The 14,238-nt window shown below is 45.5% G+C and overlaps 1 protein-coding gene across 5 annotated transcripts in view; it reads right to left on the bottom strand.

Moving 5' to 3' along the window:
* PTBP3 (polypyrimidine tract binding protein 3) overlaps nucleotides 1–14,238 on the bottom strand; it is a 683,480-nt gene that overhangs the window by 257,284 nt on the left and 411,958 nt on the right. For all 5 annotated transcript variants that reach the window (XM_085641272.1, XM_085641268.1, XM_085641270.1 and 2 more), the window contains one exon: nucleotides 709–819. In XM_085641272.1, the coding sequence (XP_085497398.1) occupies nucleotides 709–819 (111 nt within the window). The remainder of the gene's footprint in view (nucleotides 1–708; nucleotides 820–14,238) is intronic.

Below are 14,238 nucleotides of genomic sequence, written 5' to 3'. Positions count from 1 at the left end.
TTATAAGTAGTAGATATGAAGGGAGCCTTGTTGAATTCTGCAAACAGCCTACTTTAGATTAACTGTAAACAGGAAAACAATTTGACAAGAAAGAGGCAACCCACATCAAGCATATATCCTTGAATGTCTTACTTAGAAGACATAATAGTTTCCCATTGCCTTGGGGTCAGATCACGGAGAAGCTGTACCTGGTACATATTCTAATGTATGAGCATTTCTAATTCACAAAGCCCACCCCTCAAGCATCTACTGAACCCAAACTGGGCATGGGAAATGGAAGGCTTTATTAGTGTCTAATAGGAGAACGGCATCACTACAGAGCCTCTTCCATCACATAAGATGAGAATAATCGCAGAGGACACTTACAACCGAATGGACGATGTGAACTATCTATATGAAACATAAAAAATGTCAAATGTTGCAGAGCATCATTTTATTTGTAATTGTTTTTCTGTGTGGATTCTACACACAGAAAAGATTTCTGAAACAGTCAACATGTCTAAACCATTTCAAAATAAAAACAAACGTATAACACTTCATATCCCAATGATGTTAAATTCTGCCATGTCACACATGGTCTATGTGTATCTCTGAGAAACATGCAATGATTTGTTGGGTAACTAAAAACAAAAAAGCAGTAGTGCAGCAAATATATTGCATTTATCATTAGGGTCTGCAAGGATTTATATATTTTAACTGTCTTCATACCATTTTGGCGTGGTGGGCATTCACAGGATCAGCATATTGAAGCAAGGCCTGGAACTGATTGTTCTTTGTAAAAGTGATAATCTTCAAAACAGTCCCAAACTTAGAAAATATCTGCAAGAAACAGGAAGGGAGCAAAAGGTATCATTTATTGAGGTTCAATCATCAAATTGTAGACACCCTAGGATCTAGTATAAACCCACCAGAAAGATATTGCTCTACTCTTCTTGAGGGATCTAAGCAACATGAATCATTGTCCAGAATACCCCCTCCTGACACCTTAGCTCCAGAAGTAATGATTTGCCATCTAGTCCTTTCCCTCGTGCGTCCAACTGAATTTCTTAGATAAGAAACAAACACAAGAACTGGTGAGAGAGACTATTAACTGGGTTCAGGAAGTGAATGAAGCCACCATGCGTCAGACGTCTCCTGCATTTGCTGGCTCTTTGTCCCACACAATGTTAGCAGCTGAAAAGGAGAGCGATAGTTATCTGAAGTTCATAATGTATTTTTAAAGTTCCTGCATTCAATTCAAAACCAGCACTGGCAAAGCAAATATGTCTTGGTCATGAAACCAATTTGCTTTGCAGACACACTTTTTGGTCTTAGCCATCACAAATGGATGCCTAATCTGTCACGGCCCAACTTTGAATGTGTTTTCATCTTTATTTTAATAAATGTCTATTAAAGATGGCCACTGTAGATGTACCTGCATCTGCATCAGCCACCTCTGATTGGAATTTGTTAAAATAAAACAAGGTCTCGTGTGAAACCCTGTAGGAGACCCTTAAGGATGTCATTAGGGTAACATTAAGCATGCTGGCTACTGCAGCAAAGAGAAATAAAGTGCTAAAGATCAATAGGTAGAAGAAAGACCTCTTATTCCTGCATCGCAATACATACAAAAATGGAAGCAAAGCCCATACCTTGGTAGAAAGTGCCTTTAGAGTAAAACTGAACAGAAATAGAAAAACAAGCGTTACAGGGAAGATGGGAAACCACTATTTGAAGATAGGTGCAAAGGAAACGGTATCAAACAAATTCTCTGAGAGACTGTATTCAGAAGGAAGGAAAACAAGTGACAACATGCTTATAGGGGCTGAACTTGCCAAAATTTAAGACCCACCCGAAGGAAGTCCACACACTTCCAGTCTCAGAAAATAAAGTGTTGGCACAATCACGGATAAAAAGACATTCAAGTCTCCAAGTGATGACGCATTCACAGGTGAATTCTTCAAGACTTTTGCCAAAGAGGGAGCTCCAACGCGGATGCAAGTCCGCCAGGTGGTGGCAGATAAAGAAGTTGCAAAGTACTCCATGATTGATACAGATCTAGTGGCTGCCCACAAAGCTGGGAGAGATTAAACATTACACACATACTACAGGTCTATCACACTGTTAAATGTGGAAAATAAGATCTACGTGAAAAGATTAGCCAGGGTCACTGGAATTATGCAATGCTGTGGCATTTTTTGCATGAGTATGGATTAGTACCAAGCGCCACATAATACATCTACGGTATAATCTAAAAATATTAACAGAAAATATTGTTACTAGATCACAAAGCTCAAAAGTTTCAAAAAAAGGCAGCAATGCGTGCGGGTAAGCAACGGATAGCCCTTCGCAAATATTGACTGATCACTTAAGTTATTTATTGCTGTGTCTCGTTGTTAATGTGGGACTAATGAGGTAAAACCTATGCCCACACAGTGCCAATATGTGAACAAATGACAAAATAATGAAGTAATCAAATCAAATAAAAATTGCCACATTATGCTGCATGATTTGCATCTTGTTTCTGAATTCTATAGTCAAACCTGCTGAATAATTTGGTCCTCCCCTATTGCATCATTCCAAAGGCCCGGATGGCAGTCAACAGTTCTATCTATCCATCATTATTAATGAAGACCAATGTTAACATTCACGAAAGCCAGACTTTCGATGCCATCAGGACAACTTGTCTTGTTGAAAAAGAAAAAGTACAACCAGCATTACTAGTGCTGGATGCCGAGAAAGCATTTGACAGAGTGAGCTGGACCTTTTTGATGAGGATAATGCTGCTAAATGGGCTGGGAGAAAAATGTATGGAAACTGCAATGGTCCCATATGCCCACTCGGGGGCCAGAATATGTATCAACAATTTACAAACTAGTTTGAAACAGAATAAGGTACGAGACAGGGTTGTATTCAATCACCCATGCTGTTTGCTATGGCCACCGATATTTGCCAACAGTGGCTATCAGACACTCAAAGGTCAAAGGAAAAGGGTTTGAAGGGACGACCAATGAAATGTCACTATTTTTTTATGACAACCTGCTATATAAAACAGAACGAACAACCACAATACTAAAACCGCTCCAAACAATGGAGAAATAAGGAAAAGCATCAGGCTACAAAATTAACCTAGATACATTAGATATTCTGCCACTACAGACTGACAACAAGAGAAATATTAGCCTTAGAGGCCCAACACCCTTCAGAATGGAAGATAATTCTGTAAAGTATTTGCGCATGCATATCATGACACTAATAACAAAACTAATTAGGGCAAATAATTTGCTTTTAGTCTAAAATGGTAAAAGATCTTCCACAACAGCACAATCTGTACATTTAATGGCAGGTAGGATCACTAGGAGGACCATGCTAATCCTTCCAAAATTAATTCACATTTTCAAGCACCTCAATGAATATAGAGAACATATTTTGGGTGCTACATCACGCTATGCTATCTTTTCTTTTGCAGGGATAAAGTTGCTGAGGTCTCACAGAAAATAATATTAATTGTAGATTCACATGCTGTGCATACTCCTGCCATCTAGTGTTGGACTTGGACGTGTACAACTTGTTTTTGTTTGAAAAAGTCTTGAGTCATGAGCTATAGGGACTCCTACCCGGACTGGTAATGAGCATGGGCATTGCCTCCATGGTTAGATTGTTTTCCTGCATGGCGGGTGACGATGGAGAGAGAGAGAGAGAGAATGAAAATGCAGAATGATGACCTGGCAAGTAAAGAAATGGTTGAAATAAATACAGTAAAAGATATCACCAACACCCGAAGGAGGGTGGGCGCATGTCAATCTACAGCACTATATGCCACGAACCAATACTTGCAAGGTAAGTAACGAAGAAAAGGAAAATGCTACTTACCAGTATGCATCTGTTCTTGGCATGTACAGCTGCAGATTCACACACTGTGCATAGATTGCCATCCGGTGTTGGGCCCGGATGTTTGCACTTTGTTGTTGTCTTGGAAAGTCTTTGGAAGTCACGAGATAGGTGGCTCCTTTGGACAATAGTGCGCATGGGCATCGACTCCATCGTCAGAATGTTTTTTCGCCAATAAGGGAAATGATGGAGTTTTGTGAGCAACAGAAATATATGTCCATGTATGTAGTATCTAAATAAGATAATATTAGAACAGATAAAGGTAGCCAGGGCTGTGGGTGGGCGTGTGTGAATCTGCAGCTCTACATGCCAAGAACAGATGCATACTGGTAAGTAGCATTTTCTGTTCGAGGCATATGAGCTGCAGATCACACACTGTGCATAGATTGCATAGCAGTACTCCTCCTTAGCGGCGACCACCAACATCTGTTGCAGTAGTTTGAAATAGCGTTTTGAGTACAGCTTGGCCCACACTAGCTTATTTTACCTGCACATCTACACAGTAGTGTTTTGTGAATGTGTGCGGTGTAGACCATGTAGATGCTTTGCAGATGTCATCTAAGGGAATGTTCCCTAAAAATGCCTTTGAAGCCCCTATCTTTCGAGTAGAGTGGGCTTTAGGGGGAATAGACAGTGTACGTTTTGCTTTGTGATAGCAAATTTGTATAAATATGACGATCCACCTTGCAATGCCAGATTTTGATATGGGATTGCCTTTATGTGGTGGTGAGAAGGATACAAAAAGTTGTTTTGCGAAAAGGTTTTGTACTGTCAATATAGTAAAGGAGTGCTCTTTATATGATGGAGTTGTAAAAATGGTTCTTGAATAGTTAGTGCCTGTAGATCACTGACTAAGATGTAATGGCTACAAGGAAAGCGGCTTTCCACGTAGGAAATTGTAGCTCGCATTTATGTAGAGGTTCGAATGGAGGACCCATTAATCTTGTGAGAACAAGGTTTAAATTCCACACTGGGGAGGGAGGTACCCTGGGAGGAATTATTCTTTTGAGGCCTTCCATGAATGCTTTAACCCCTTCGCTGCAGCGGAAATTCCGCCGCAGCGCTGGAGGGTGCGGGGGGGCAGCGCGGTGGCCCGGTGCTCATGACGGAGCCACGCCGTCATGAGCCACGGTTGGGCTGTGCTCATGACGGAGTGGTTCCGTCACGACTCCGCCCACAGCGCTAATCGCCCGCACAGGCGGGGAATTAGCGCCGCGTGGGCGGCGCGGCCGCCAACGGCCGCAGCATGACGGAGCCACTCCGTCATGAGCACACGGCAACCGTGGCTCATGACGGCGTGGCTCCGTCATGAGCATGGAAAGAGTTAAAGGCAAGCACCCTGAACAGTGACAGATGTTGTCTATTTTGTAGGTAAGCTGCAATGGCAGCGAGATGTAATCTAATTGATGTGCATGCTAGATTACATCTTTGAAGATGCAGTAGGTAGCATATGATGTGCTGAGTGGAGGCATCTAGAGGATTTATGTTGTTATTGTTACAGTATACAACAAATCTTTTCCACTTCGCTGCATAGCATGCCCTAGTGGTAGGGCACCTAGCTTCTTTGATGACGTTGATGCAATCAGGTGGAAGATTGAGATAACCAAACTCTAGGACTTCAGGAGCCAGATCGCCAGGTTGAGCTGTGCTGGATCTGGGTGTCTGATCTCTCCATGGTTCTGTGTTAAGAGCTGTGGGGAGAGGCGTAGTTTTTGGTGCGGAACTAGTGATAGTTCCAGCAATGTTGTGTACCAGGGTTGTCTGGCCCATGTTGGGGCAACTGGGATCAGTGTTAGCGACTGTTGTTGCAGCGTGCGCACCACTAATGGAATGAGTGGGAGAGGTGGAAAAGCGTACGCAAATCTGCCTGACCAGTTCATCCATAATCGCATTGCCTTTGGACAATAGGTGTGGATATCTGGCGGCGAAGCTTGGGTATTTTGTGTTGTAATGTGTGGCGAAGAGATCTATCTCTGGCTGCTCCCACATTTGGAAGAACGGTTGAAGAACTTGTGGGTGAAGTTCCCACTCGTGAATCTGTTGTGTCTGCCGACTTAACAGATTTGCCATGTGATTCTGAATTTCTGGGAGATGTTGGGCTGACAGGAATAGGTTTTGAGAAATGGCCCATCTCCATATGCTCTGTGCTAGTTGAGAGAGCTGGAGAGTGTGTCCCCCCCCTGTTTTTGTAAATAGTACATTGCGGTCATATCGTCCGTGCGGACTAAGACAGCTTTGCCTGATAGCGGTTTCTGGAATGATTTTAATGCAAGAAAGATTGTTAGTAACTCCAAATGATTGATGTGGAATAGCCTTTGCTGAGGTGTCCATGTGCACTGTATGGTGTGATGAAGTAGATGAGCTCCCCAGCCGGTGAGCGATGCGACTGCTGTTAGCACAATCTGTGGAACCGGCTCTATGAACGGTCGCCCTTTGGAAAGGTTCTGGGTGTTCCACCACTGCAGAAAGCGATGTGTGCAGCCGTCCACCAACATCAGATCTGTTAACTGGCCTTGAGCTTGGTTCCACTGACGTGCCAGGCATTCCTGTAAGGGGCGAATCTGGAGTCTTGCATGAGGTACTATGAATATGCAAGAGGCCATCACCCCTATGAGTTGCATGAACACTCGAGCTGGGAGCGAGTGTTGCGGCTGGAATCTTGTTATAAGGGCTTGCATGCTTACTACCCTGGCTGGGCTGGGATAAGCAAGGCCCTTTGAGGTGTTTATTGTGGCGCCCAGATATTGTTGGATGTGGGACGGTTGGAGGTGCGACTTTGCAAGGTTTATGGTAAACCCCAAATCGTGAAGTAGTTGGATTGTGGCGTGTGTGTGATTTACACACTGGGTATGTGACTTGGCTTTTATGAGCCAGTCGTCCAAATATGGGAAGCCATAAATTTGTTGTCTTCTTAGGTGGGCTGCCACCACTGCCAGACATTTTGTGAAGACTCTGGGTGCTGTGGTTACTCCGAATGGGAGAACCTTGAACTGGTAATGCTGTCAGTCCACCACAAACGAAGCTATTTCCTGTGAGTAGGGTGAACAGGCATGTGAAAGTAGGCGTCCTTGAGATCTAATGTGGCAAGGAAGTTGCCTTGTTTGAGTAGCGGGAGGACCTGTTGAAGAGTGACCATGTGGAAATGGTCTGATTGTATGTAGAGGTTTAATGGCCGGGGGTCCAAGAGGGGCTTCAGAGTTCCGTCCTCCTTTGGAATGAGGAAGTACAGGGAGTAAACCCCTGTGTTTTGGTGATGAAGGGGAACTGGTTCTATGGCATGTTTTTGTAAGAGGGAAAGTACTTCTTGTTTTAGAAGCGTTAAGTGGTCTGTTGACATTGGATGCTGTTTTGGTGGTATGTTTGGGGGAGTGGAAGTGAGTTCAAGGCAGTAACCCGATTGGATGATTTGTCTCACCCACCTGTCGGTGGTGATGTTGTGCCAGACAGATCGGAACTGTCGCAATCTTCCCCCGACCGGAGTAGAGTGGTCCGGGAGGAGTGGAGGGAAGTCATTGTTTAGGGGTGGAGGCAGTACGAGTATTGGTAGTTTTGCCTCTACCCTTGTTGTTATTCCCCCTGTAGCCTCCTCTATAGTAGCCTCTGTTAGATTAGGTCTGGGTGGGACTCTTGTAGGAAGTGGAGGGGTTATCAGTGGCAAAACCTCTAGAGGCACCCCTATAAGAGGAGCAACGAAAAGAACTCCTGGGAGCTTACGATTGCAAAGCTCCCATTGATTTGGCAGTGTCAGTATCCTTTTTCATCTTTTCTAAAGATGAATCTACCGTGGGCCCAAATAAGTGTTCCTGGTCAAATGGTTGATTTAATATGGTGATTTGAACCTCGGGTTAAAAGCCGGAAATGCGTAGCCAGGCAAGTCTGCGTAAAAGGACACTGGTATTAATAGCCCGGGATGCTGTATCTGCAGCATCCAGAGCACAACGAATGGAGGTATTAGTTATGAGCTTGCCTTCCTGGATGAGATCATTAGCTCGTGTTTTGTATTGGTCCGGAAGGTGTTGTAGTAGTGTCTTGAGCTCGTCGTAGTGTGCCCTATCATATCTTGCGAGCAAAGCCTGTGTGTTGGTAATCCTCCATATGTTAGCTGCTTGGGACGCCGTTCTTTTACCAGACACGTCCAACAGTTTTGATTCTTTATCAGGAGGTGGGGCATCTCCTGTGGTTTGTGAATTAGCCCTTTTCCTGGCGTTGGAGACCACTCGGGAATCTAAGGGTACTTGTCCTTTAATATAAACAGGATCAGCTGGAGCTGCTTTGTACTTTTTTTCTACCCTGGGGTTAATGACTCTGGCCCTTACAGGGTCCTTAAACGCTTCAGGAGTGTGTTTGATTACCCCTTTTAACATTGGGAGAATGGCAGTGGACCTTTGGGATGGTGCCAAAGTGTCCATGAGGAAATCTTCCTCTACAGGGTCTGTGTGTAAGTTCACCCTGTGATATTCTGCTGCCCTGTGTATAAGCTGAGTGAACCCTGTAGTGTCCTCAGGAGGTGATGGCCTAGATGGGTAGATGTCGTCCTGAGGTATGTCTCGGACATCTGGTGTGTCATAATCCTCCCATGGGTCTTTTGGGGTACCAGGAGGACTGGGTTCCCCTAAAGGTTGATCATCCCCTAGGTCTTCAGAGGTGTCATCATCATCCAGAGGTGGAGGAGATGGTAAGGGGGGTGAATATGGGATAGGAGAGTGGTTTGGAGGCGGGAGGTGGAGAAGGAATCCTTAAAAGGAGAAGTTGCAATGTCTCTTTTTTTTTGTTTTAAAGGAAGTGGAGCTGGTACAGGTTTGTCCATTTTCCGTTTCTTTGAAGGGCCAAGGATGAGTTCACCTGTTTTAGGGTCTTCTTGAAGTGTTTTTTGAGTTGATCCGGTCGAAAAAGCTCCTCCTCTGATGTGTGTTCCTTCGGCGCCGATTTTTTCGAGTCTGATTGTGTGTCAGAGGTTTTGGAGTCGTTTTGTGCTTTTTAGGCCTGGAATCGGGAGTTCTCTTCGATTCAGGTATGGGCTTTGGTACTGGTTGTTTTTTCGGTTCCGATGGTGTCTTCGGATCCATAGGCTGGGCGCCAGTGGTGATCAGAGTCGTGAGTTTAGTTGGTTCCGAGGATTTCCTGGGCTTTGAAGGCTGAGCGCCCGAGGTTTTCGGAACCGGGTGTTTGCTCGGTTCCGCCGATTTTTTTGGAGCTGGGGCGTCCGTACCGGTGGATTTTGCCGCCGAAGGCGTCGATGTGGAACTAGGCGTTGGTGCGGAGAAAGGTAGTGGTTTGTTTTTGGTGCGGGGGATGGAGTTTCGGCACCAACGGCAGGCTGGCTCAATCCAAAATGGCCTGAAGGCTTTTGTATATGCTTCTTTGCTGAGCCCGAAGGCAGTGCGTGAGAAGTTCTGTCCCGGTGTGCACCTAGGCCTGAAGGTAAAGGTGTGACCGAAGCCTTTTTGGGAATGGGGGGTGGGGAGGAATCAATATCAGTACTTATGACCCTCTGCCCCAGAGTGACGTCTTAGAAATCTGAGTCGTCTGCTTCGGAGGAGCAGATGGTGCTGTGTTGGATCTGCTCCTGCTCCGGTACATTGATTTCTTCCTGGAAGATGTCGTCGGGAATGAATGTCTATTATCGAGCCATGGTTCTTCAAACTCGATGATCCCGAATCGTCTTCTTGGAGCGGAAAGAGGCACAAGCGAGACAGTCTTTGGCCTCGTGGTCGGGTGAAAAGCAGAGGTTACCCACCTCATGAAGATCAGCGTGTGGAAACTTGGATCCACATTTAGGACACTTTTTGAAGGGAGTCCTTTCCATGAGCCGAAGCTCTGATGGCGCAGGTAGACCCGAAGGCCTGCGTCAATAACCGGAATAGAAGATTTGAAGTGGAGAGATGCGCGTCAAATGGGAACGCGATGGAAACAATACCGAAGTAAGGGTGGGAGATTTCACGTCGAAGAGATCGGTAATGACATTGAACTGGAGCACGATGAACACATCCGAGCCCAATGGCGGAAAAAAACAATCGGACGATGGAGTCGATGCCCATGCGCATTATTGTCCAAAGGAGGAGCCATCTATCTCGTGACTTCCAAAGACTTTCCAAGACAACAACAAAGTCCTAGGAAGCTTGTTTCCGGTCCAGGGAAGACATGGCTTGGCAGTTCGCGCTGGACTGTTCCCATGAGGCACAGGGTCAGACTGATTTGCATATGGCCATGTCTGAACTGGGGTGGCAGAGTGGGCTAAAGAACGGTGATGGATTAAACCCAGATCAGTTGACTGGGGGTGAGTGCTTGCAATGTTCAACACTCCTTCCATCATTTCCTTTGGTTTTTGCTTTGAACAACAAAGTGCAAACATCCAGGCCCAACACCAGATGGCGATCTATGCACAGTGTGATCTGCAGCTCATATGCCTCGAACCAGGCTTTTTGCAGGTGTCCCCCCACTTTTTGCCCACATTTGGACTACTAGATACTGGATTTCGACTGACAGTGCACTGAAACCTGCTAACTAGACCCCAGTGCTATTGCCCTCTCCCTTTAACAGATCCATTTGAATTGCCAACCCCAATTGGCAAGGGTTTTAACCCCCTTATAAGTCCCTGGTAAATGATACCAGGGGTACCCAGTGCATGGGAATTACAGGGGTCACTAGGGCCTGAAGCACTGTTTGTGCCATCCTGAGCAACCCAAGTAAACAGATGACAGCAGTAATGCCACTGCAGAATCCGTGAAAACTGCTCAAACACTACTTTGCCCTCACCATGTGTGGCAAGGTCAAAGCACTATTTTTATATATACCAGTCATCCCTAAGGTAGGTGCATTATTTTAAAGTTGTGGACATACAAGTGCAAGCTTATATGCCCCTATAGTAGCCTCTTTCCATTTAGGGCTACTACGAGTGATCAGCGGTCTATAGGATAACATGAGCTGACAAGCGGACAGCCCGATGTTGCCTACTCCATTATGGTACCACTGAAATATGCCATGTTTGGTATCAAACAATGTGCCCCATCACCCTAGCCAGGATTCCTATGTCAGATTTGATGTGACATGCACCCAGGTGAAAACTTTAATGGTTTGCACACCTAGTTGCCCCAGCTTTTCATGTTCCCTGGATGACTGCCTACATCTGCTTCCGCAAAGACAGGAATCTGATTCTCTCTCCCCCCCTCTCAGGAGTGGGAAACAAGAGCTTGGACGGGAAGGAGATGAGACGTTCCTCCCTGATAGGATGGCTAGTGAAAAGGCACATCAAGGCGGTGAGCTTCAAAGCATACACCGCCTCTGAGATGCATCTAGGATTCTTCCCAAAGGTGGAAACAGCCCTCCCCCAAGGCACATTTGCACTACGACATGCGGGAAAATTATGTAGACAGGAAATGTACGCCCCCAGAGGGCTAGGGTGGGCTACCTGGCCTATACAGCTAAGGAAGGTTTCTGCCATTTTTAAAGTGGGAGAATAGAGGGCTCTGGGTAGAAAAGGGGACACTCCAGATGTGGCTACCTCAGGGGCAGAGTAGCCACTGGAGCTAGTAGCCACCTAACACCACTAAAACTAGGGTTTAAGGTGCAACTCTGGCACCAGAACCTCCATTTTGATGCGAATTGCAACAAAGGACACAGAAGAGACAAGTCTGCGACAACAGGAGCTGCACAAAACCAAGGTGTGATACTTGGCACCTGTGGCAACCATCATGAAACTGCACAACGGCAACTCGTCCCGGACCAAAGACCGGTTCCTCATGACAGAGGGACCTCTTTGAGAGCCAAAGGCAACTCCAGACTCCCTTGGACTAGTGGCACTATTCCCCTGCAGTACGCAGGTAAAACAACGTACCGGAACAAAAGAATCGCTGAGCATCGGATCCTCCAAGGGTGCACCCAAAAGTAGATGGTCCAGTGCATTGTGGGAAATGTCGTCCTGACCTCCAGCAAGTTTCAGGTTCCCTCTCGAACTTCGAAGTAATTTCTTTCTGACCTAACAGCTGTAAAGGCTTGTTGGTGGCTAATTTGACAACCACCACCTTTTCTCGATGCTGCAACACAAGCAAACTCCGCAGCCCCTTCAACCAACCACAGCAGTAGCCCGGTTGTCCACTTTTTGTACCGGTTTGCCCGCCAGCACCATCTACACAGTAAAATTGGCTCCCGCTTCAGCATAAAGAACAGCCAGGACAACTCTGCACCCAGTATTCTCAATTACAATCTGACTGTTGTGGCTTGTTCTTGGGACCCGCATCACCTTAACCCCCAGTTAACATTTTCTGGCTAAACAACATTCTGAAAAAGATCTGAGGTGGTGCATCTTAGAAAAAGTTAAACAGGCAGGTGTATCTACAGAAACCACATGTAAAAGAGACCTGGATTTTTAACTGCAACAGCTTCAGGGAAGGTTTAAATGAGAATATAGTTTGGAATATCACCCGCAGCTAACCTCCTATGTTATCCTTATCGGGTATCACATACTTCATATTTGTATTTCGTAGTTTTTCTGGAATCGAAACCACCATTATACTGTGTATTTGTCATCATGATTCCATTATTAGTTACTCATGCCACCCCCCCCATGGGTGGCTAGGTATCAGTAACACACACACGGATATCCACCTCGGAGTATGCCACCGAGTTCTGCCCGGCCGAGCGCTTTTTTTAGAATTGTTTATTCGGCTCACTAGGGGTCACGCTACTCCGTTATGGGAGGAAAACGATTGCCTTCTGCCAGCCAGACATGTATTAATTCTGTTCCCCTCAGTTTGGCTTATGACATTATGATCTAGTCCGATTCTGGCTATAAGGTCGCTACCCGGGTTGACCTGCTCAGCATATATCACTGCCATTAGACTCTCTCCTCAACAGTGGTGCTGTCATTCTCATCTGAGTATTATATTACAGCCTTTACAGTGTCCCAGGGTATGTCCACACTCCACGATGGCGACGAGTATTGTGATCTCTGGTCCCAATTCAACTTCGACGCCTAGCACGCACTGGAGTCCCCGGTTGTGCTGAATCTTCATATGAATCACTCCCATACATGGGGCTCGTCGGATCCACACTTTCTCCGACCCGGAATCCAGACACGGCGGACGAGAGACTCAGCATATTCATATCTTCCTGGTAAGATGATCTCCATAGAGCAATGATGCGCCCCCTTTCCTGCTACGTTTTCCCATACAAGATTTTTAATTATTTCTTTACGCGCTGCCTACCACGCTTCACTGTGCTACCACAAGCACTGTACCGCATCGCTGTACTGTCCTGTGCAACACTAGCAGCCTTTTGCGCTGGATTTAGCACTAGCCTGCTGTCCCTTCAATGCCTAGCAATGCCTGTTATTTGGTATCCCCAATTCGCCGCTGTGTTTACAGTGGACTACGTGGCATTTAGCATTATTCTATCGTATTAGACGATGAAGATACTTTGTTTTGTATCTGTAGACCTAAGACAGGGCCCCGCTCTTTAACGGAGCAGCCCACACTCAAGATAGTTGTCCTGCATGACTGGGATCTCCTCATAACACCACTTTGGTATTGAGGCAACCCCCAGTTAACTGTTAGCACGCCCAGAACGCCGGTATGAGCACCACATGACAACTCTTATTTTCTCACGCAGTGTTAATAACATTATCCTTTCTATTAGATTATAAAGGGACTCTGTTCTGCATTTGTTGCCACAAGATAGGGCCTGCCTCTGATCCTAGCTACCCACATTCTAGATAGCTATCTAGGATGACTCGAACTCACTATCAAAATCATCCTGGTATTTAGGCGACCACATATGTCGACGCCATACAAGTTAACAGCCATAACTGGATGATGGGATTTATACCTTAAAATAGGTTTTTAACATGCTGATATATCATATAACATCGTATCTCTACCGCAACATGCCGCACTCCATGCTGTTTTTTCTTTGTATTTCCCGTTCCTAGATACAACTCGAAATTGCATTGGTAGTAGTGTACAATTGACACTCTACTTAGTAGAGACCTTTTGGATCCGGTTCTCTGTCAACTACTTGCACTTCCGAACAATTAATCACCCTGTGCATGTACTTCTTAACGGCTTAGGTGTGTATCTTGTCATTACTTTGAGGCATATTTTTCTACATTCTACCAATCGGCCTTCGTTCCTTCAAATAGACTAATGACATCATATATATGTTTTGTGTAGAACTCTGAGCCCCACTGGGATCTTGTCCCAGAGTCTGACTGAGACACTGTTTCTTCGCAAATGCGATGTCTCTCCTCCTTGAACACCATATCACAGAAGTCTAGGTAAGATGACATTCAATATGATAGCTCACGCCACAACGCGTGTCCTGCATAATACTCCCCTATAGTTATCATTTCTATCATGCTTTCTGTTAATAGAT

Source organism: Triturus cristatus, chromosome 2_2 (assembly GCF_964204655.1).
Source record: "Triturus cristatus chromosome 2_2, aTriCri1.1, whole genome shotgun sequence".
Lineage (NCBI taxonomy): Eukaryota > Metazoa > Chordata > Amphibia > Caudata > Salamandridae > Triturus > Triturus cristatus.
The sequence above is the reverse complement of the archived record's forward strand: the minus strand, read 5'-3'. Positions and strand labels throughout refer to the sequence as shown.